The sequence below is a fragment of the Apostichopus japonicus genome, chromosome 13 (assembly GCF_037975245.1).
Source record: "Apostichopus japonicus isolate 1M-3 chromosome 13, ASM3797524v1, whole genome shotgun sequence".
Classification (NCBI taxonomy): Eukaryota; Metazoa; Echinodermata; class Holothuroidea; order Aspidochirotida; family Stichopodidae; genus Apostichopus; species Apostichopus japonicus.
Window position 1 is genome coordinate 6,742,304 of NC_092573.1, and position 24,919 is coordinate 6,767,222.

A 24,919-nucleotide genomic window follows, 5' to 3' on the forward strand; every position below is an offset into this window, starting at 1 on the left:
CCAGATAAGCCAATCACTGCTCCAGAAAATGGAGCACAGTTGCTTGTATATGACGGTCATCATGGCATATGTGTTTAAAAAGCTTCAAAATTTCGTTTTATAATCGTGTTGTTATTTTTCCCTGAAGTAAGACACACCTGTAGCTGTTATATACTCTGAATTTCAAGGCGTCATTATGCATTATATTTAAATATTATTTTACTAAAGTGATAAGTGATTTTGTACATTATGAACACAGAAAACATAAATTGTCATGATTATGTCACTGACTTTGTTGTTCAGTACAACAACAAAAATGTCGTATTCGCTGCTACTGCAGGTCGCTAAGATGTTTTTTCATTTACTACTAAAGGGCAGAAGGTATATACCATATTTGTAGAAAAATCCACTTCGAGCAACCCGTGTCTCTTGTATAGAGTTGAGCGTCCTATGTTCAAAAGAATTTCATTTAACCGCTTTTAAATGAATATCCCAAACAGGCAGTAATTATCTGTTTAAAGTCCCATCCCTTAGAGCTAAAAAGTACATTTTAATCGTGTTGTTTGATAGAGAGCTTTTAAGAATAAAAGAATTTAAAAAGGATAGTATATGTTCGCTCTTTGAGATGAATGATTGAAGAGGCCGTGTAGTAAACACCTGCAGGGCTGAGTTTCCGTCCAACTATTTATTTATTTTATAATTTAGATTTTTTGACTGTTAACTTTTCTTCCGTGGAATAAAGGCGTAGAGGAGGGGGAGACAGGCCTGACGAGAGAGGGTCCAAGGGGTACAGCCCAGAGCCGGGGGAAATGAGTGGGCACGGGGAATATACAAGGGCTCTATATTCAAATTTTCATTATTACCTTAAGTAAAACTGAAGAGTAGAAAAAGGGACCCAGGGTGACAAAAATGTTCCTGAGGCTCGGCCTGGGTCTTGATGCCTTTGGGGAGAGGTGACACCAAGGTCGAAGGTTTGTGAGCATGCGCATGGCTACCTTCGGTTTTCTGCTTTTGGGAACCACGTTGGTGCATTAAAATAACATTAACTGTATACCGTATACGAAAAGAGCTACTATAGAGAAAAGTCTCTAATTGATATAGCTAAATGATTCCAAACTACCAAAAAAAAAAGAAACAATCGTTTTTGATTTTACATCATTTATTTTTGAAATTATTGCAAAATTCACATGCAGTAAGGCGATCTAGAGTTTGTTTCTAGATAAAACAGTCCGCGAGCAGAACTCTGGTCGGCGTTGAATCCCATTTCAGTGCATTGACCGGAGTCACAGGTACGGGAGCACCGTCCTTTGCGGAAGTTATCCCAACTATCGCAGGGATAGGCGACGAATGAGCACGATGACGAGGTAGAGAGACTCTCAGCAAAGTAATAAAGAACTCTTGAATGATCGCAAACTGGATTTACTAGACAGCCAGGCATATCCTTCCCGCCATTAGGGTAAATATCCACGTGACCGATCTACGAACGGAGCAATCAATGATAAACAATAACATAAAACGGACGTAGACATAAAAATGAGTGTTGTTAAAACCAAGTAATGTCAACTTCTATCATGTTCCCATATTTCAAAATAATAATATGCTAATTTTTTTTTATTTCTTCATCTACCTATTCTTGGTTTAGCAAATAATTTCTCCAAAGGCTTACATCCTAAGTCGACAAAATTAATGTGATCCAAAATTAATGTGATCTCTGACAAAGTTCCTTTACTTTTTTTTAGGAGGTGCATTGGGTGCATTCTACTAGATCTACTTTTACGCTCTTGCATCATGATCATGAAATCCTTCCGCTATATGTGAGCTCGAGGGTTTAATCACCGACTCACAATCGTCTTTCACACGTAACGATTTTTTTTCCTAATCTGCCCCTCAACACCCTTAAGCGGTCTTAGATTGGTTGTTTCAATTGGCATCAGTTTTCCTTGCTGTTTCATTTTTGATTTCATCAGCTAACCTGCAAAGAAACAACCATCTTATTTGGTTCCTTACGAAAAAAAAGCAAAGAAAATACTAGTTCGTGTTTCTCTGTCTTTTCCCCTTTTTTCGTCTTTTTTTTGTGCAGATATTTGAAAGTATTGATCGACATGAGATATTGGCTAAAGGTTGAGTATCGTAACTGAGCACATATAAGTAAAATACTAGTAATAGTGGTTACTTTGACAGATAAGGACCCCTCAAACCTCCATGCTCCCACCAAAAACATTAAAGGGAAGAAATTCTGCGGCATAATAACCGGTCACCCCTTTATCTCTCCGCTTTCCTCCTCCTCCTCTTGTCCATCCTCCTCATGAGATGCTACTCAGATTTGCAGCATGAGAGTGATTTTGATGCAAAAATTCATACTCACCGGTTCATAAATTCCAAACCCACCACCGAGCAGTATGTCCCCGTCTGTATGAATACAATCGACAAAGATGGCGTCCGATGGGTCAAGCTTACAAGAATCTAACACATCACGAAATCCGGGTCCAGCCGCATCAAGACCTGTCGAGAAACAAATACAAATCAAGAACAAAGTAAATCAGTTGTTAATAAGTGAATGAATGAATGCGAGAATGCGAGAATGAAAGAATGAATGAATGCATGAATGCACAACCACTATGTAGCGGACAACGGAAGACGTGCACGGTTGTGCTGAAACCAAAATATTAATAAAGTTAGAAGGAAAGTTACATATTCATGGTAATTATTAAATGTTTCAGAAGTCTTTTAAAAGAATCAATTGTAGGAATGACGCAGAGTTCTAGTGGTAGGGCGTTCCATAATCTAGAGCCACCTTTTGGCAATTGAACGATCACCAAAGTTAGTATAAGTTTTCGGTTCTAGAACAATGGCTGTGGAGAGAGTGGAATTAACGATATAATTGATTAATGAATAGGCGCAGAGCCATGTAGACATTGCTATACCACGAGGATAATTTTCAATAAGATTCTCTGACGCACATGGGAGTTCCTCAAGGGTCCGAACTATGCCCGGTAATGTTTAATTTTATATTACTTATAGAATTTTCAAAACCTAAGAGAGCTACGAAATCTAGAATTTTCCTTATCTAACTGATAAGTGAGCACACAGCAATAAAATAACGTAGAAGAACACAATGTAAAGACGATACATACGAAACATTGACGTTATTACGTCATTACGTGTGTTTTATCCATAGGCGTACGGGACCATTTCAGTTTGGGGGGGGCAGAACTTTTTGTGCCCGAAAGTTCCCGTGACACTATCTAAGCGGAGCGCCACCATCGGTTGGCGCGTAGCGTACAAGAAAATTTTGGGCACACAATGCCTCTCAGATTGCCGGAAACGGCACTTCTGAGGCCTTGCAAGTTGCATCTAAACATTCTTTATTTTATAATCTCACGTTTTAGAAATTTACACTTCCCCAAAAATTTGGTATATTACAAGAAGAAAAAATGGTAACATCACTTTTAAGGGGAAAAATGGGACAGTATATCCATGAAAAAGAAAATGTTTCTTATATACACTCATGTTGGGGATATCTAGGTCAAGGGCGGCGGAAGCACTTTTAATCTGGGGGGGGGGGCACCTACATCAAAGGGCACTTTGCAGAAATTCGATTGGACTGATGCAGCCCCTATATTTAGTACCCTTTATAACTCTTATTGTATTATCTTACTTGTGTATACACATCACTCCATCAACGCCCCCCCCCCCAAAGGAAAATATGCATACTAGCACTGCAATATCCAATACGCAAATTGGGAAACAAGGAACAAGTTTTCTCTTGAGACAAAATGATGTGAAATCATGCTAGTTGCTAATGTAGGAATCTTCCGAATTAGACTGTTTTTTTTCTTGTTAATATCTTAACAAATTTTCCATTCGAAATAGTTTTAAGTTTGACCCACAGAAATTCATTAAAAGTCACGGGCTTAGCCAGGATTTGCAAAGTTGTATGCACGACTATCTGAGCGGAGCGCCACCATCGGTTGGCGCGGAGCGTACTATAAAAAAAATTTGGTTTTACAAACCCCTCAGATGGCCGGAAACGGCCCTTCCCGAGTGTTCATTATGGTTCCCTGGCTTTTTGCTAACTTGAGGCACCTCAATTTTTATATAGAAAAAAGGTACATTTTTAACCTGAGGAAAAGTGGGGGGGGGCACGTGCCCCTATGCCCCCCGGTTCCGCCGCCCTTGGTCCAGGTAAACAATTGACTAGTTAGAAAAAAAATTGATCTTGCAAAAAGCGTGGTAGGCCAGATGAACTGCGCTTACGGTGGTGTTACACGGAAATATTCGGGCATAATGATGCTGAATAAAGAAAATCATGGAATTGTCGGGCAAAAATTTGAAAAAGATTCGGGCAAGCTACTGCATATTTATATTCCAGATGACAAGAAATTCGGGCAAAAGTCCTGAAAAATTCGGGCAGCCTAAAAAAAAAAATATATATATATATATATATATATATTTTTTTTTCCTCCTCTTAGGCTGCCCGAATTTTTCAGGACTTTTGCCCGAATTTCTTGTCATCTGGAAATTTGGGGGGGGGGGGGCAGTCTGCCCCCCTTGCCCCCCCCGCCTCGTACGCCTATGGTTTTATCCTAATAAATTAATGTTATGCAGACATAATCATCTTTGACAATAACACGGCCAGGTAGAATGTCGACATCATACTATGATCAACATTACGTCATAATCAATAGTTGTTAACACCCAGCCGTTTGTTAAAGATTACGCAAATTTTAATAATTGGAAACTTACCGGTGATTCTACCATATTTGCCTTGTTCTGCGCCTGCGTAGCCAGCCGTATGAGCGCCAAGACTATGTCCCATGAAGTGCATTTTTGCATAATCGGCCCCAAATTGAGTGTTCAAGACATCGGTGAGTAAAGCAATCTCTTTGCCGACGACACGAATATTTTGCCGAGCTTTATTATACAGGCTGTCTGCTCCGTTCGCCCAGTCCACCATGATAACGTTATAGTCACCCTACATATTGAAAACAAAAAGATAAACCTGTCAAAATGTTCATATCTAAGTGTTAAATATATACGAAAACAAATTATTTTCACATTGATATGACCCTCTCCACTTCCACCCATCCATCATCACCGCTCCACGTGTGATAAAGTTAGTGATAAATCTGCATACAGTATCTTATAAATATCTGTACGCGTAACGAAATTATGCCAGTTAGCCATACATTTTGAGGTGAAAATCGGCTATAAACATTTTGTACATAAGATATTAACATATATCATTAACCCAAAACATTATACTTTGTTGGAATATAACAAAGCAACAACACAAAGATTCTTCTAAAGCTCATCTTTAATACAATTTCCAAAGGGCGCCACTACAGTTACCTTCTGTAAAAGTAAGTCTTTAATATTTTGAAAGTCGTTGTTGAAAATCGTATCAGTATAGCCGTGAATTATGAATTTGGTGTCACGATAACCCTCAAAATTAGAGGACGCTATGTTAGAAACATCTTGACGGTAGAGTTGTTGGTATCCAGACGGGTTCGTCTGAGTATAGAGATAAAACTGTGTGTTGATGTCAGCTGGGCTCCATGGCGGGAAACTATTGTCTGAACAGAATGTATCGTCTGTGAAACAACCTACATCATCGAAACAAACCTCCGAAGTCAAAACTGTTGAAATAAATAATAACCATATCTGTTAAAGATATTCGTATGTTTTACTTAAGTCTGTTGGGGTAATCCTGACCACGGTGCTAGTCTTTAATGCACATAATTGAATACCCGTCTAAAGATCCGTATGAATACATTAATTTGGCTAGTCTTAAAAAGGATGAAGAGGCTAAGAAAATATGTTTTTTTTTACTGAAGTACGTGTTCTAAGCATCTTGTTAAAATTTACATTCGATTGTGATGTTTCGTATTGGTTTTTAAAAAAAAACTTGAAACAAACAGGTGATGTCATATATGACAAATGCACACTGACAAATTTGTTTTATATTTTCTTCAAATTTACATCCAATTTTCTTTCAAATTGGTAGGAATTAACAGAATATATACTACAGTCGTTGGTGATATCAATTGCGACGCATGCCCGAAAACAAAGTCGGAACTCTATCCAATGCAAAATAAATAAATCAATCAAAACCAGCAAAAATAAAGCATTTTGCTGTCCGTGCACGACTATGACAACTTACCTGCATGTTTGATCCAAGTTCAATTCAAAAACAATACTGTTATAATGAAAAAGGTGATCATTGAACCTTGAATTAACGATGTTAATTCTAAAACGATGCTAATTCTAACTCTTCTCTGATAGAATTTTAGCGATAAAAAAACCATCTAATATATGTATATAATTAACTATTCAAATACTAACTTACCCGAAGAACAAGTCAATGAGTAGAGAAACAGAAATAATGAAATATTAGACCGCATCCTCAATTAGCAAAATAATTGTTCGATTCTACAAGAAAGGTTCTGCTATTATACGTGTATAAGTAACGAGTGAAAATTTAGATTACATTCATCTTATTTTATAAGAATCTTCTCCAACAATATTTGATTCACTGCCAAAAGTTTTTATTTGACGAAGAGATTAAGACTATTGTTATACTTTAAGCTGGTATTTACTTTGTTTACCATGCGGTTTAAATTACAAGGAAAGATAACGGATGGGATAGCCATATGGGCAACTCTCATAGATTATCAGGTGTTTACGGAGAAGTCTTATCAGAAAACAAAACGCTTTCCCGAAGCCACTGTTGACCAATTGAAACAAAATAGAACACCTTTTGAAATGACTCATTTCATAAATCATCAATATAGTTAGTTGTAAACGTCTTCAGATGAATTCACGCAATGCATATACTTTCATCTTGGGTTCCTTTTCATTAACTGGAAATGTGAAAGCTATTATGTTTATTTCTGTTTTGGAGTATAAAATTGTATATCGAGTATTTATCACATGTTTACGAAGCCATATTAGTATCATGCAAAATTAACTATACTCCCTTCACATCATAGACTGTCGATTTGTTATCTCAATAATTTGTTCTCACCCTATTTTGTTATTACAAATGAGAATATCATTATCGCATTAATTTGTTGTAATATTGTAATCACATGTACTCTTCCGTACATTTTGTTTACTGCCTGTAATAAAAGTTGATAAACGAGGGTGATATATTCCAATTCATTTGGTTATTTTCTCCGTTCTCCTTCTAAAGTGAACGACTTTGACGTCACAGTAAATAGGTTGCATTTCTCCGTGACTTCAGAAACCTTCAAAAAGAGATAATCGTTTAAATAACTAAGATTAAAGAGGGCCTCATTTACCGGTTGTAGAAGATTTGGGTGATAAGCGTTCACAGGTTATTTTTCGAACACTTATTTTTAGGATATAAAGAGGTTTTCTGACACTAATAATAGCATGTTTAATGATAAGCATTATAAACAGACTTGACGTTATCACATACGCCAGTATGACTCCTCTCTGCAATGCTATAGAACTGGATTTTCTTATCAAAGGGTATATTACGTTGTCGTGAATCATTTTCCTCTAGAAACAGGTTTGTCAAATTAAATTCTGTCAAAATGGACAATAAATTAGAATATATTTAAAGTCGATGCTTTTCGTCAGGCTGGCAGCTCTAACGATATCAGAGAATGTTATTTTTTAATATTTTCAGAGCTGATCAGATGTACTATATTAATATGCTATGACCATGATGATATAGTGCATTTATAACCTACCATCTTCTTGATTCTGGTACAGGGATATAATCGTATATATGTGTTTATAGCGAGTGTAACAGCATGCAAAGAGGAACCTTTTAGACCATTTCTTCCGTCAAAGTAACCACATAACAGTTTGTCTGTAATCATTGAACCTCTATCTTAATCAATCTCAATCTCGCCAATCTCTCCTCTGGCCCATCACACCTCCTTACTCTCCATGCTACCTCTTCCTGGTCGAATTCTCTCCCTTCCAGTTGTTAGCTGGTGGTTGTGTTCCTCTCTGGCTTACACCAAGAGATGAGCCCCTTCGAATACAACAGCCAGTTGGGACAATTTCCTGATGCTATAACCTCTCTAAACTGTACTCCCATATCATGCTTCAAAGCACTGGTATTGGCAGTTCAAACAGTTCCTACCCTTTATCTGATAGAAACATGACATTCATACTGTGAAGAAAAAAATGTCCCAACTGGGTGAATACAATGTCATTACGGGTTGTGGTTTTAAGGATGGGTGCTTAGGAATCTGCATAGGAAGTGAAATAGCGCCAACATCTCACTTTTGTACGCGCGACTCCTTTATAACAGCCATTCATTGCAATGATTGCACAGTTATACAGCGTACGGTACCCGAAAGTAGGTTCTTATTCTGACGTCTTCTGTGACGTCATTAATTATAGTTTATTTGACGTTACTTGTTAAACGTTGATTCTGTTTCATGGAAAACATAAACCGGCATAGGCCTATATATTTCACTCTTAATTCAGAAATGCTTGAATCTGGCATTTGTGAATGTCTACAAATTACTCATACCGAAGAAGAATAGTGTTCTTGTGATATTTAAGAAGTCTTGCAAATTTCCTTCTCTTTGCTTTCTCCGACTCTGTTTGAGCTCAAAGGTAAAAAAGTATTGTCGAAGTGAAAGTTGTATTAGACTGATGTAAGTAATACGTGAATGTATTTCCTACGTAGCGTTTTCGAGACGTTGATAATGAAACTTGTGATTGTTTGTAGCATAAGTGAACTTGAAGCAAACAGGTGTGATGTCATAGTTGCACACTAACAACAAAATATTTTTGTTTTGTTTACTTTTCACTTATTGCTTTCACTCTGGATTGGATAGGGTTCCAACTTTACCCATTGGGGGTATGGAGTTAACAATATACCAATAACTGTGCATGGTGTATTGATAATTTGGAGATGAAAGTTTAATGAAATACATAAACATATATTCGTCGGAATGCTTCTATGACAGCACAAGTTCCGTTTTGGTACAAAACGTATCAACTTCAAATGCTGTTATCTCAAAAATAGAGCATATAGTAAAGGGATGCAAATTGAACCACGATACCATTTCTCCATTTCTATGGTAGTTTTTTTCTTAAATCAGATCAAATGAAAATGTCACCTGGCATATCCTAATATATTCCATAATTGCTTTATATTTGTGTCATTAAATATTTGAGATTTTTTATTGCCGAGTGAAGTACAATTAATTTGCTAATAGCATAATTCGTATTTGGTATGAATAAATTAGTCATAAATGATAAATTGCATATACATGAAATAAGGTGGCTACTTTCCTGTAAATATAGTCTTTGCATTAAACAGTAACTTATAGCCTCAAATGAAGAACAGTGAGAGAATATAGTGAATTCTATGAAAAGTCTCAAGCATATTTATTTCTGACGTCACTTTGGTCATTCAGATATTCATGAGTGCAATTGGGCCAATTAAAACTATATACTTGAATATTCACGAGTGGAAGCTTTAACTTCTTGTGTATGTGGCATATTTTATGTTGTATTTGTTGTGTATGTGTGTGTTTGTTTTTGCTTAATACTGGTTGAGATTCCTGCTTCATTAGTCTGTTCAAAAATTTTGTGAGTGAGCATCTTCCCCCCCCCCCCCAACCCCCACCACATTCCCAAACAATAAAATTATCCTTTACTCCCAAGTTCACCTACCTGATCTATTTCTCAACACATCAATTCATAATTACTCATTACACTTGAAATTTACATCTAGAGTTGATCTTTATGGTTAATGAGATCCAGACCATCGTAATTGTTGACTTACTTAATGGGTTTGAGTTCCGTCTTGTTTCAACTACTTTGTAACCTATCATTTCGTGAATCAACCACGATCGCGCACAGAGGTTTACATTGTAACCATGCATGTTATACAGGAAATGTAATGTTTTAGGGCTAGCATAAAATCGAAAGAGATAGATAGATAGAGAGAGAGAGAGACCACTACACTATGTGGAGAGAGAGACACACTTTCGGATTCAAGTTGAAAAAAACCCAGCACAAATCGAGCAGTTGATACAGTTCGAAAAGGATATGCTCAATATGACTAAGAACAACCCCTTCCAGTCTCTACTTGAGGCGGACATTGACCATATTTACATTACATCATAGAAAAAGCTAGTCGTGCATGCGGACAAAACAAGGAACATGTTTTTAATGGACAACATCAGCTACAACACACCTCTCACCGATAACATAATCCCCAAAATATAGACTTGCCGAAGCAGAATTTGTCGACCAAATCGACACCGAGTTCACATATATTGCTGATGAGCAGAAATTAAGTGACAGAATAAATAGAACTGACGCGAAGAAAGCATACATCACCATGTAGGATCACAAAGAAAATTTCGAGAAAAAACCCCGAAATGCAGATATATCAACTATACGAGAATTAGGAAATGTGGGTCAACAAATGCTAGACCGTATTAACAGTGAATTTAAACTAAACTCTCAGGTCAACCAGTGGAGAAATACCCAATCTGTATTGGAATGGCTCCAAAACCGCCTATCCTTCTTAGTCTTTGACAAAGTAGACTTCTACCCATCCATAACCGAGAAGGCTCTTCGCCACATCTTGAAAATGGTCCCGCCAGTTCCCCCGAACTTGGGACACACCACCATCATGCATGCAAGTCCCACCTTCGTGACAATAAAGGAAAATGTGGGTGAAAAGGGTCTCCCGCAACACCTTCGACGTCACCGTGGGTGGCTAGGACGGCATCTAAATATGTGAATTCATAGGCCTGTTCATTCTATATCATCTAGATCAGAAGCTAAAAATTCACCTGGCCAGCATAGGCCTTCTTAGAGACGACGGCCTTCCCGTCATAACAACCATCCAGGCCCCAAAGCAGACCGCGCTAGCAAGCAACTAATCCAGATTTTCCAGTCATTTGGCCTACAAATAACCGTCCAAACCAACCTCACATCAGTCAACTATACCTAGATATCAACCTTAACCTTGTAATCGGCATACACCAACTAAACAGGAAACCCGATGACCTACCCATGTACATCAACGCGAAATGCAACCACCCACCACCTATAATCAGGCACATTCCCGTTACCGTAAGGAAAACAATATCTTTGCTATCATCGAACCGCGACGTCTTGAATGCTGCCGCTCGCGTATATGACGAAGCACTGAATTGAATTGGATACACAGAATCCGACCAGTACACCCAACTTAAACAAGGTCATGAATGCCAAGAGCGTCAAATCCCCCCCTCCCCTCTTTTCAGTATGAATGTGAAGACCAATATTCAACAGAAACACCATAAAAGTCAGCTGTATAGCTGCACGAAAAATATGAAGTCAATCATCCAATCACATAACTCAAAAATCGCCAAGGAGACAAGCAAATCGACCCCTGCTAGATCATGTGACTATAAATATACACAAAGTTTCCCCCACTCTGGAAATGTATAACCAAGTAAAGGTAATAAATGTAAACACAAATGTGATCCTTAGAAGTTTCAGAAAGGTCGGTACACGCGGCAGCGAAAGTTTTACTTGTCAGTCTATACTTCACGTTGACATAATAACTCTAAACAAGGAAATGCGATAATGACATACAATACTATATACATATACAAGATTAAGGAAGTAAGACATAACTTCCTGTATGCACAAGGAAAGCGTTTATACAGAGAAGTCTCAATATCACAACCAACAAACCCGTGAATTGCGATTGCACATATTTTGTGTGATATGTTGTATGTATCCTAGCTCAATCTTCTCAATTCTTATCAGCTTTGAATTCATATTTTGTTATGGCGCTTTTTGTCGCATTTATCGTATTAATGAGCTGTTTGCTTCGGTCTGCTTACGGAGACGAAATGTTGGCTTTTAATACCACAATTTCTGAAGGAGTTTTCTTGGCTTACACCGGTAATGCAGTAGTTCTGACCTGTAATCCTCTTGAAGGTGCAGTGAATGTTGAGATACTGAAAGGGAGAGATAATACGTTGTTACTTCATAACGGACAGGTAAAAACAAGCGACGGACGCTATCGAGTTCAATCACCCAGAGAAGGGTATAAGTTATTGATTCAAGATCTTAAAACGTCGGATTCAGATGTGTATACATGTACCTGGGATTTCAAGTGGCGTCATTGGTATCGAAAGCTGTTTTGGAACGGTGATTTACACGCAGAACTTCGAGTGGTCAATCGTCAGATGGAAGAATGTGTCCTAATGAATGGATTTGACGGCATATTTTTCGTAGGAGAGACATTTGATGTATACTGTCCTAAAAACATTGCTATTAATCTATACATTAAAAAGGGAACTGAAAATATCGATGTGCAGTCGACACTTGAAGATACTAAGTTCGAGAACGTGGAGTTGAGACGTATACATAATATATCGGCACAATATAATAACAGCAGGTTGGTGTGTAGTGAGGAAGGCAGTGACTACTGTAACTCAAGTCCAAATATTACTGTATACGAAGATTTACAAGTAACGGTAGAGCCTCAGACTGTAAATGTTATTGAAGGAGGAAACATAAGTCTTGCATGCCGTATTTTTCCTCTGATACCATCAGCATCAATCGAATGGGATTTATCTGGAAGCTGGAATATCATTTCCAATGTCAACGTGTCTCACACAGTTAACGGATACAGATCGATAATACTCACGGTTAACTTTCAAAATGTAACAGAAGTAGAAGATCAATATTCGATCAAATGCAGAGTAATCGCAGGATCAAAGAATAAAACCAAGATGGTAACCATACAGCAAGAACGAAAAATAACCACCGACGTCACCATGACAACGAAATCATCGACCGGGATTAGTCAAATAACCACCGACGTCACCATGACAACGAATTCACTGACGGGGAATAGTCAAATAACCACCGACGTCACCATGACAACGAAATCATCGACTGGGATTATTCAAATAACCACCGACGTCACCACGACAACCAATTCACTGACGGGGATTGGGCAGACACAGTCGAGGTTACAAGACGAAAACAGCAAAATATTGATCATTGTTATACCACTTATTGCTACACTGGTGGTTATTTTCGGGGTCTTTGGTGTAACTTTGTACATAAAAAGGTCAAAGAGAGACGCAATCACAACAAAAATTAGAAACATTGACACCTTTGATCAAACAACTTATGCCAATGCGAAGATTGAGATACAACTCACGGAAAATGATTCTGAACTCATACACAATACAGTTTACGAATCATACATGCACGGAAAAACTTGATTGATAGAACTTAACAAAACACTGACTTTCATGGGTCTATAAAGTAGTCAATTTGCTTGTTCATTTAAACTCACACACATACACACCCACAAACATCACTGTAATGGCATTTGGAAAAATACAGTCATGTACGTATATATGTTTATATATAGTAGAAAATATAAGGACAACATGTAATGCCTTTAAATCCAACATAATATTTAGAATAGAATAGATATAACTACACGCTACACAAATTTTCGGACACCCTGGTCCTTCGTCAGGTGTAAAAAGAGTGATTGATATCACGCTAGTCTACCGTATAAGCCCCAGACTGCACAAGGTGCTTGAACCCGAAAAGAAAAGCCATATCCCTATTGAGACCATGACAGTGTGAACATACTTTAAGGATCAATTCGACTTCCTTCAAGTTTCTGTTACTATGGTCAGATAAATTACCCAGAATTATGGCAAACTTAAGACAGTCGATATTGTGTTGTGGAAGATTAAAATGTTCAGCCACTGGAAAACTGGTTTTGTTCAGTCTGATTGTGCTTTTGTGATTATTAAGTCGTATACGAAAAGGAGTGGAGGTTTGGCCAATGTATTGTATATCAGGACAGAGAACACAAGTGATAAGATATATCACAAAGAGAGTGTCACAATTGTATGGACCTGGATGTAAACACATCCCTGAAGGAGAGAGCTGAATGTCAGGGTCCGTGATCATGTGATGGTTATATTTATATATATATATATTCCTCACAAAATTTGGAAGTAAACAAAAAACAAGTTTTGTAATTTTTCCACCATGTTTTACGAGAACTTTAGTGATTGATCTACAACATCCTACCATTGGAATATGTGGGGAAGATATGTAATGATTGAATCAAGTATTGCATATGTGCATTTCTGCCCATATGTTACTTTTCGTCAGGTACTAAGACAATAGCTTGACGTTAACGAATAAATCTATACGTCGAACAATATGTTTTTATGGTAAACAATAATGAAGCTGAAAAGAAGGTATTCGAAAAGGAATAACTCATATACAGGTATATTGATTTCTAAAATAAGTTTTAATCTCTTTTTTCTGTTGCATGCCCACTATTATACCAGAAATATCATTCTTAAAAGTGTCTTAGAACTAACTTTCAGTCATACAGCTAACATGGAAGGCTCGCACATTGCCAACCATCTCTATGACGTCAATACGTCATTGACGAAGTCTCAAAAGTTACAAAACAAAATCCATTTCAACAACTATGGTGTTTTTGTCCTATAGTTGTTTAAGTGAATTGGTTACATTAAATAAACACCGGTTAGGTGTTGCAGCAGAGAAAACGAAAGGTTACTCTATTCAAAGTTACTTCCTTTAGAACAGAAACAGAAACATGAACAGAAACAGAAACATGAACAGAACCGAACAGAAAGAAACAGAACGCTCTCGCAGAAATCGATATTTAGACGATCAGTCTTAATTGGCAACCTGTTATAGCATTGTATGATAACGTTTACATTGTATTATATATAGACGTCAAGCAGTAACGGTAGATAGAACGATTGTCCCTGGTTATTTTTTCATTTCTTTTGAAGTTTAACGCAGATAGCCATAGTTTTCCTGTATCCATCATGATAACCTGTAACAATATCCTAGGTTGTAAAATTATCGCATGTTACAATACTTTATTCATAGTCTGTACATACTGAGATAAGGTACTCTATTTCAATACCTCAGATAATCAGAACGGAGAAATTTTAAGAAGGATCTTGTGACGCGGTCGCTTTGTTCTCCTGCTAATGGAGCCAGATGTATTACATTAACCAGAGACGTAGCCAGAAATTTGAAGGGGGGGGGGGGGAGCATCAGAATTTGAAAAGGGGCACTTCTCACAAAAGGAGCATTTTTTACATTTAACGGAACGCCATGACTGTACAAAGCAAAATTTGCCCAAAATGTCTCCCACGTTGCAGGAAATAACCAATACTATTTATAAGAGTTTTACGTAGCAGACGAACTTTCAGCAGAAAGATTGAGAAGGGTCGCTTAGCTTAATGATTGGGAATACAGCAGCAAATGTATTCAAGAAATGCATGTTAGAATAACCAACGTCATTCTCTAATATAAAAAAAGCTTTACGTCCTGGTTCACACCTATATATATATATCCGTCTGATCAATGTTAAGGCCATTGTACTCCAAAAGTTAACTGTTTGTTTAAGAACTTTCTTGACGGAATTGTTCACATGTGTTAAGCTATATAGCTATATAACTTAGCACAGTTTAAAGTGTGCAATACCAGCTACGTATCCCGCAATGATCGTTATGTCGGTCACTGTATTTTCGTACGTCTTGATATAAACACATCGGCTCGTGTTGCTATGCCAATTTGACGCAGACGCAGTATGCCTTTTCGTCAGATCGTTATGCTGTACAACGCAGTGTTATTTTATTTGCGTATTTATATTGTTTGGAGCAGCGACGCAGCCAGGAATTTGAAAGGGGGGAGCACTTTTTGCGATGGATATGGATTTTCAAAGTTGTAGGCACGACTATCTGAGCGGAGCGCCACCATCGGTTGGCGCGGAGCGTACAAGAAAATTTTTGGTTTTACAAACCCCCCAGATGGCTGGAAAAGGCCCTTCCCTAGTGTTCATTCTGGTTCCCTGGCCTCTTGCTAACTTGAGACACCTCATTCAATATCACTTTTAAACCCCAAAAAACAAACGAGTTAAAATAGTACGTAATTCAGTAATACATAATGTATTAAAATTAGCAAGGTACATACACAAGGGCGGCGGAAGCACTTTTAATCTGGGGGGGGGGGGGGCACCGACGTCAAAGGGCACTTTGCAGAAATTCGATTTGACTGATGCAGCCTGATATTTAGTACCCTTTATAAATCTTATTGTATTATCTTATTTGCGTATACACATCACTCCATCAACGCCCCCCCCCCCCCCCGTCTTAGTAGTCTTACTTTTCAACTTCTGATACTTGTAGATACAAAGATAGGCCAGAAATGTCTTTGATACAACCATAGCCATGCAGTATTTGTCTTTGATACAACTGTAGCTAGTAAATGTTTATCGAAAAGGCTGTTTTGGAACTTGGAACGCCGATCGTGACAACAACAGGCAACAAAGTGCTGCAGCTCTATACATATAAAGTCTGTTAATCAACGATAGGCTTATTTGACTGTGGAATGTTCTCAACTGAAATTTTATCTGCGTAAACGGGTTCTTAAGTAAATGTTAAAAAACTGACAAGATCGTATCCTAGTTTTTTTCGGCGGGTAGAGTATTGAATGAAACGGCACGCGATATGAATGACAGCCTAGATGACAGAAGAATAGGTCACCTAATTTAGCCATAATCTTGCTACGTTCATTTCAATAGTTTTTCCTGTCTAGACTCTTAAACTCGTCCAGCAAGCTTATGGATTTGAATTATGGGTGTTTTAATAAAAAAGATAACTTGGCCAAAAAAAGTGTACGCCCGGGTCTACAGTGCTACACACTGGCTACTCCCCTGATAGTTCTAAATTAGGATTAGATCTCTTACTGAAATATCGCTGACCTAATAAGGTGATCAAGAGTACAAGTTTTATGTAGAAAAAGGGCACATTTTTAACCTGAGGAAAAGTGGGGGGGGCACTTGCCCCCTGTGCCCCCCGGTTCCGCCGCCCTTGAAGGTACATGTACAGAGTAGTCTTACTTTTCAACTTCTGATACTTGTAGATACAAAGATAGTCCAGAAATGTCTTTGATACAACTGTAGCTAGTAAATGTTTAAGTTAGCCTAATAAGAGAAGGCGAGAGCTATCCGACGATTGCCATCTGATGCAAATTTCTCAAGTGTTTTCTCAACTGAAATATTATCTGCGTAAACGGGTTCTTAACTACATGTTAAAAAACTGACAAGATCGGATCCTATAGTCTTTTTCGGCGGGTAGAGTGTTGAATGAAACTATTGTGCTACATACTGGCTACGCCCTGATCATATGATACCAGTATCAGCAGATTTTGTTTCCTGTTTAAATTCTTTTACATGTTCTTTTACATAATATATCAGAAAGACAAACATAGTGCTCTTTTACAAGTTTTCCAGTAGGATGATTCTTGTTTATTGTCCAATGTCTGGACTTTAATACATTTGACGAACTTAACTGATGGACAATATAAACTTTCATATTTTGTAATACAGCCAGATATGCAGTGGCCTAAAAACAAATATCGTTATCGCAGTGTATTAGCAGTGTAATAATTATTTATAGGAAGTGCGTATCACGTACGATTGCTAGCTTAGCTTCATAACATGCTGTTCGTGCAACAACTTAGGACGACTCATTGAACGAACATTGTCGACGTTGTTGTGCATACAGTTCATGACATTCCATAGAGTGCGGTTAGGTAGGCAATATGTATTTTATTATGCAGTGGCCAACTGTAGGCTTGTAATAGGCTATAAGCTAAATTTAGCTAATTGCATCTGCCAAACTAAGTAAGTAGTTGAATCAGTAGGCGTGAATGTTACTACGATTACAATCGAGTTAACGGAGCTGACGAGTATTCAAGACCAAAAGAGCACTGACAAAATACCATGCTAAAAAAACGACAGTTTAAAAAAAAAATCGACACTGAAAGGGGGGAGCGGTCGCTCCCCCTGCTCCCCCCCCCCTGGCTACGTCCCTGGTTTGGAGACGCTTTTCTTTAGTAACAGTAAAGAAGAACGGAGTACTCTTTCGAGACAATTGCTGGTTATGTTTCTTTTAAAGTTGATATAAAATTGTAACATTCTGAGATAAAAATTAATGTTTACGTAGTGCTTTGTATGAATGAATGAACTCGTGCGTTCGTGCATTATCCTGGCCGGGCGATAAAGGCACGGCAGATCAATGATTAACCACCTAATTAACAAGTTCTTATGTAATTACATCATACTGCACTGGTTCGTTACATACAAGAATGTTTGGATAACAATGGAATGTTCACCTGCATGATTTGTATTTGCCATAATACGCTGCAATGTCTGGTATTGTTCAAATCGTTATAAAATTTAAGAAGCATGCCCTCATTAACTGAAGTTACCTAATGCCAAGGTCCGGGATCTTTTTGAGAAAGCTATTGAAGAATGACGTATTTCTCACGTATTTCTTCACATTTTTTTAATTAGTTGGACAAATTTGATCCAATTTTGATCTACAATATTTGATTTTATTAAACTTAAATTAAATAAATTTATATATATATATATATATATATATATATATATATATATATATATATATATATATATATATATATATATTGTAATGTATATGTAATATAAATATACATTGCATTCTTACCACATACCACGAGGCAGTATATTTATGGCGAATACTAAGCCTATACTCATACCATTGCATTCAGCTACTATATTTATTGTCTGTAACTAAATCATGCTTATTTATTTCTCGTCGGTTCTTGTGATAAATATACACGATACATAAACAAAACCAACAATAGCGATGCATATGTATGTTTTACTGTGTAATAATAACACTATATTCTACATTATAAACTAAATGTTTATAGCATTAAACGTATATATATATATCTACATTATATGATAGTTGGTAATAAATAATTTATGACAGTGCGGGCAATGACATTAATGAAACATCTCGGTATTCCCATTAGAAGTGAACGAACAACTGAAGCATAGCTGCTATGTAGGTTATCTTGTATCAAACCATATTCTGCAGGCTTCATCGCGTCACAAACATATGATATAATCATTTTGAATGTGTCATACAACTGCGACACATTACTATAGGCCGATGGCAGAATGAACAATTGAAAACATTACAAATGAATTATCACCTATTTGATTGATCTCTCAATTTGCATAAAATTGCTTATTGACATGTGTTTGAATCATTTAACTGGATAATTACATAATCAGTTGAAGGTATGGTCGCACGTATCGTCCTCATATAGCTTTTTTTTCCCTTCCATGTCGGATATAAATCATCTTTCGTGGCGGAGAAACAGGGGGGGTTGGGGGGGGGGGGGGGGTTTAACCCCCCCACTTTTTGAAGAGGGGGGTGGCCCACACAATCAACCCCCCCTAGTTTTTGCCAGTAATGTTCTGTTATAGCTTATATTATGTGCTCCAAATGGCATAATAAATCAAATTATTAAATTTGAAATTGTTAAAGTCATTTCAACCTTTTACCTGGTAGGCTACCTCAACAATTAACGACAGAAAACCGAGTTAGAATTGACCCACACATTATTTCTAGCCCCTTTCCCCCACCTTGCGCATTAGAACTTGTAGCTCATAGCGCTAACTTCACCCCACAACAGACATACACAAAATAACGTTTTGCTGTTGAATAGCTTTGGAACTGTATACACTTGCCAACTTCAACGAGGTGAAGGAAGGAAAAGAAAAAGAAGAACGAGAGAAAAGGAGAAAAGGATGGAGTAGAAAATACGGCAAGAAAACGGGAAGAGAAAGAGGAACAGTGACCAAATTATTCGAATTTGTAAAGCAAACAGCAGATATCACATAATATCAGTGAGCATGAAAATGGCGTTCCACGATAAACAGCCTCCAAACCATGGGCGCAGATCCTGGTGAGGACAGCGGGACGCGTCCCCACCAACTTTTTCAGTAGTGGGGACATGATATACCGTGTCCCCACCAATTTGTCTTGACCAATAGCTGCATTTCAAGTTCCCCTGTATTGAACTTTGGCGCAGTTTGATCCAGCATTGTGCAAATGACATGCAGCAGTTCTCATTTTATTGTATTTTATCCAGTTGTTAAATATAGGACGGAAATCGCATTTGCGGCAGTCTATATTTGTTTTCTGGGAGAGGACACCAGACCCATCGTATATACAAAAGTCTACTTGGATTATTTGTACTGATTTTCTTTCTGCAGACGCCCATGTATTTCTCCAAACTAAATTTCTAAGCCATGAGATCTAAAACTTAAGGAGGTTTAGGAGCATCATTAGGTCTGGGAAGTGTTATTTCCGGCGATCTGTGAGGTATATTTGCCCCAAAAAATCGTACGCTACGCGCGAGCCCATGGTCGCGCTCCGCTTAGATAGTGTCATAGAACAGACACGCGTCCCCACCATTTTCCAAGACTGATCTGCGCCCATGCTCAAAACTGTCGATGTGTGTAGTGTTCGGTTTCGGAAATATCTGGTATATTTTTATTTCCTTCAACGAAATTTTTTAGTAGCCGTCTGAATTTTCGAAAATTCCCTAACCAACATTCTTCATCATACTTCATCATACTCGTGCAATTTTGACCCGTCTGTTAGGGTTTGAAGGAGGTTTTTCTATATCGGTTGTCCATAGATGATATTTTGTGCAACATTATGGGTATGTTTTGAAGTGAATTTATTCACGAGAATTGTGAATTTTCAAATTCTGAACAGTGGGGCTGACGGATATTGTGGGCCGCGATGAAGAATCACCTACAAAAGCAATGATCCACAGGATATGTGATGAAGTCGAACATGATGTGTGACTGGTGACAATCTTCAAAAAGATTATATAGATGAGAGAAAAAGTATTTGGAAAAAACTTGGTTCTCAGGCTAAAGTGTACATATGGTTGGTCAGTTTCAAGCCCGAGAAGTGCCATTTCCCGTGATCTGGGGGTACCAAAACCAGAAATTTGCTTGTACGCTGCGCGCCAACCAATGGTGGCGCTCCGCTTAGATAGTAATACGCGCCCCCCGGGATAGAAAATCCTGCATACGCCCCTTGTTAAATGCAGCTTTTCAAGGCCTGGGCAATGCCACTTACTGCAATCTGGGAGGCAATATTTGCCAAAAAGTTCTTGTGCACTTCGCGCCAACTTATGGTGGCGCTCCACTTAGATAGTGAGCCAGCAGTTATGACTTTTTATTTCATCAATGGACTGCAACCCCCGCACTTCTGACAAGAAATCTCCGCCACTGGATCTACCTACAAACCACTTATAGTGGTGATAGTCAACGTTCCGAGAAATTAAAAGAAATGTATTTCTCGAAGCCCTGTATTGTCTACTTATTGTAGCACATAAGTTAGATTTATCCCTATACGTATCAACGAGACTCAATTTGAAAAGAATGCTTAGCTGCTCGTTTCCTGTAGTTAATTCATACTTCCACATGCCACCTATACTTTTCGTTATAGCAGCGCGATTGAAGTCATTCTTTAACGTTGTAAGATGTAAACAACATTCCTTAGAAAGTGTGAATCACACATCAAGTAAAATATTGTTGTTGATAGCTAACTTTATCCTAAGGCCCATGATACCTAATATGTCAGCATGCAAGAAACAGTTTGAATTAATCTCTTCAAGGACAACGTCAAATATTGCGACAGTTATATCGCTGCAATAATTCATTTCGAAAAGTCAAAACAACTTTTGGTGAAAGTCTGTGATGTTTTTTGGTCATATTTAGAAACAAATTGTGACACGGTTAGACACGTAGCGAGGAAGCTTGTAGGTAAACCACCTAAGCGTAGCGCCACCATAAGTTGGCGCGAAGAGTATAAGAAAATTGAGGCCGAAAATTGCTCCCACATTGCTGGAAATGGCACTTCCCAGGCCTTGTTAGTTGCATAACACGCTATAATGGAAAGGTTTCTTGAGATTACAAAATCAACCTGCAATTGGTCGTAATATGACCTCTTTTTACCAATTACTGTAGTTTGCAACGCCTGCCACATATTATTTCTTAGTATGAGGGTCTTTGTGTGAACGCTGTATGATGAACTACACTGTAGACATGAACATATCCACACAGTGTTTATACAAAGAGCCCAATGGTGTTAAGAAGCTATGCAGGATAATTGTACAGTCTAGAACAGGTTGATTTACGACCGTGTCAGATCGATGACGGTGTACTATTACTAAGCCTGTGCGTTGCCGATTATTATTCCGCACTTGTCCATATGCGGACTGTGCGGGACCGTAGCTATGTTTTTACGCGATAAACATGGTTTATCGGCGATAAACATGATTTATCGGCGATAAACATGGTTTATCGGCGATAAACATGGTTTATCGGCGATAAACATGGTTCATCGGCGATAAACATGGTTTATCGGCGATAAACATGGTTTATCGGCGATAAACCATGTTTCTCGATAGATAAACGTGGTTTATCGGCGAAAACCTTGTCATCGCTCGAAAAACCATGTTTATCGCTTGAAAAACATGGATTATCGCAGATAAACATGGATTGTCACAGATAAACCATGTTTATCTATCGAGAAACATGGTTTATCGCCGATAAACCATGTTTATCGCCGAAAAACCATATTTATCAGTGATAATCCATGTTTCTCAAGCGATAAACATGGATTCTCGTCGATAAACCGTGTTTATCAACCGAAAATCCATGTTTATTGGTCGATAAACATGGTTTTTCGATCGAAAAACATGGTTTATCAGTCGATAAACATGGTTTATCGACCGATAATCCATGTTTTTCGATTAATTGAGCAATTGGCTCGCCATAGACATTAGTAAAACATGAGTCCCATAAGAACATTGTCTTTATATATATTCGGTCGAATTCGATATCAATAGATTGTTGCTAAATCAAAGTGAAATGCAGTTTTATTTATGGAATGATATATACGACAATAAGAAATTAAATCAGAGGAAATGACAGGCCTTTCTCCAGCAAATGACCAATAGAATGCATCCATTATGGAATTTTGCATAAGTTATCTTACAGACACATACACTAATAGTTGCTTAATTATTCTCATGACTTTCAAATAAATCCATTTTGCCTGTGTATACAATTAGTCGGATCGTTTATGAGTTATATTTGCAAGCTGCATATGTAATTATACTTAATTTGCATAATTAGTATGCCATTTGCATGTAGATAATATTGTCCCGGTTGCGTTATCACAATCCTGAAGTAACAAATTTTGGTTCGAGATTGGTTTCGGTTAGATATCGTGCTGTTAAATTTGGTTCCCGTGATTTGTTTAGACCTCGAGTAACGTACTTCAACAGAAGTCATTTGTCTGAGATCGCTATCATTTATGATTTCTATCTTTAACGCTATAATAATTAAAAAACAACGCTTATTTCTCAATAGACCTTCCTGTAATCATACAGTGTTATCAGTAAATTTTCAATCAATCAATTAATCAATCAATGACGACATTTATTTCAGCGCCACAATCATAGACATGTCTTAAAGCTGTAAAACATTAACGATATTTACTGCTGTTTATAATGAAAACGGGGATCATTGAACGTTAAATGAACGATGTTAATTCTAACTCTTCTCTGCTAGAGTTTTAGCGGTAACCAAATATAAGAACACCATCTTATATATGTTTATAATTAAATGTTCAAAAAACTAACTTACCCGAAGAACAAGTCAATGAGTAGAGAAACAGAAATAATGAAATATTAGACCGCATCCTCAATTAGCAAAATAATTATTCGAATCTACAAGAAAGGTTTTGCTATTATACGTGTATAAGTAACGAGTGAAAATTGAGATTACATTCATCTTATTTTATAAGAATCTTCTCCAACAAAATTTGATTCACTGCCAAAAGTGTTTTATTTGACGAAGAGATTAAGACTATTGTTATACTTTTAAAGCTGGTATTTACTTTGTTTACCATGCGGTTTAAATTGCTAGGAAAGATAACGGTTGGGATAGCCATATGGGCAACTCTCATAGATTATCAGGTGTTTACGGAGAAGTCTTATCAGAAAACAAAACGCTTTCCCCGAAGCCACTGTTGACCAATTGAAACAAAATAGAACACCTTTTGAAATGACTCATTTCATAAATCATCAATATAGTTAGTTGTAAACGTCTTCAGATGAATTCACGCAATGCATATACTTCATCTTGGGTTCCTTTTCATTAACTGGAAATGTGAAAGCTATTATGTTTATTTCTGTTTTGGAGTATAAAATTGTATATCGAGTATTTATCACATGTTTACGAAGCCATATTAGTATCATGCAAAATTAACTATACTCCCTTCACATCATAGACTGTCGATTTGTTATCTCAATATTTTGTTCTCATCCTATTTTGTTATTACCAATGAGAATATTGTTATCGCATTAATTTGTTGTAATCATAGTCTTTCTTACAGTTTGGTTTACTGCCTGTAGTAAAAATTGATAAACGAGGGTGATATATTCCAATTCATATGGCTATTTTCTCCGATCAACCTGTTTTTCTAAAGGGAAGGACTTTGACGTCACTGTAAATAGGTTGCATTTCTCCGTGACTTCAGAAACCTTCAAAAAAAGATAATCGTTTAGATAACTAAGATTAAAGAGGGCCTCATTTACCGGTTGTAGAAGCTTTGGGTGATAAGCGTTCATAGGTTATTTTTCGAACACTTATTTTTAGGATATAAAGTGGTTTTCTGACACTAATAATAGCATTTTTAATGATAAGCATTATAAACAGACTTGACGTTATCACATACGCCAGTATGACTCCTCTCTGCAATGCTATAGAACTGGATTTTCTTATCAAAGGGTATATTACGTTGTCGTGAATCATTTTCTCTAGAAACAAGTTTGTCAAATTAAATTCTTTCAGAATGGACAATAAATTAGAATATATTTAAAGTATTAACGTTGCGGATTTTTATAAGAATGGTGATTATTGGGTTAATCTCGTTAGCCGACGTGTTCACAATCCATTCTGGAA

The 24,919-nt window shown here is 37.4% G+C and overlaps 1 protein-coding gene across 2 annotated transcripts; it reads right to left on the minus strand.

Annotated features, from left to right (window-relative positions):
* Window positions 1-1,120: 1,120 nt before the first annotated feature.
* Window positions 1,121-23,700, minus strand: LOC139978338 (pancreatic triacylglycerol lipase-like). 2 transcript variants are annotated; one of them, XM_071988449.1, is made up of 5 exons: window positions 23,600-23,700; window positions 5,332-5,618; window positions 4,726-4,954; window positions 2,345-2,481; window positions 1,121-1,456 (listed from the first exon to the last, which is right to left on the minus strand). In XM_071988449.1, the coding sequence occupies exons 1-5, from the start codon at window positions 23,652-23,654 to the stop codon at window positions 1,163-1,165; spliced, it is 1,002 nt and encodes a 333-aa protein (XP_071844550.1). In that variant the 5' UTR covers window positions 23,655-23,700; the 3' UTR covers window positions 1,121-1,162. The 2 variants fall into 2 exon arrangements, with proteins under 2 accessions (XP_071844550.1, XP_071844549.1); XM_071988448.1 differs by lacking the exon at window positions 23,600-23,700 and adding an exon at window positions 6,329-6,484.
* Between the last annotated feature and the right edge of the window lie 1,219 nt (window positions 23,701-24,919).

What these genes read in the sequence shown, in the direction of transcription:
- LOC139978338 (XM_071988449.1), bottom strand. Translation starts at nt 23,654, where the DNA reads ATGCGGTCTAATATTTCATTATTTCTGTTTCTCTACTCATTGACTTGT. An exon ending in CTCATTGACTTGTTCTTCGG is followed by an intron (nt 5,619 to 23,599) that starts GTAAGTTAGTTT and finishes TTATTTCAACAG; the next exon opens with TTTTGACTTCGGAGGTTTGT. An exon ending in AAGACTTACTTTTACAGAAG is followed by an intron (nt 4,955 to 5,331) that starts GTAACTGTAGTG and finishes TTCAATATGTAG; the next exon opens with GGTGACTATAACGTTATCAT.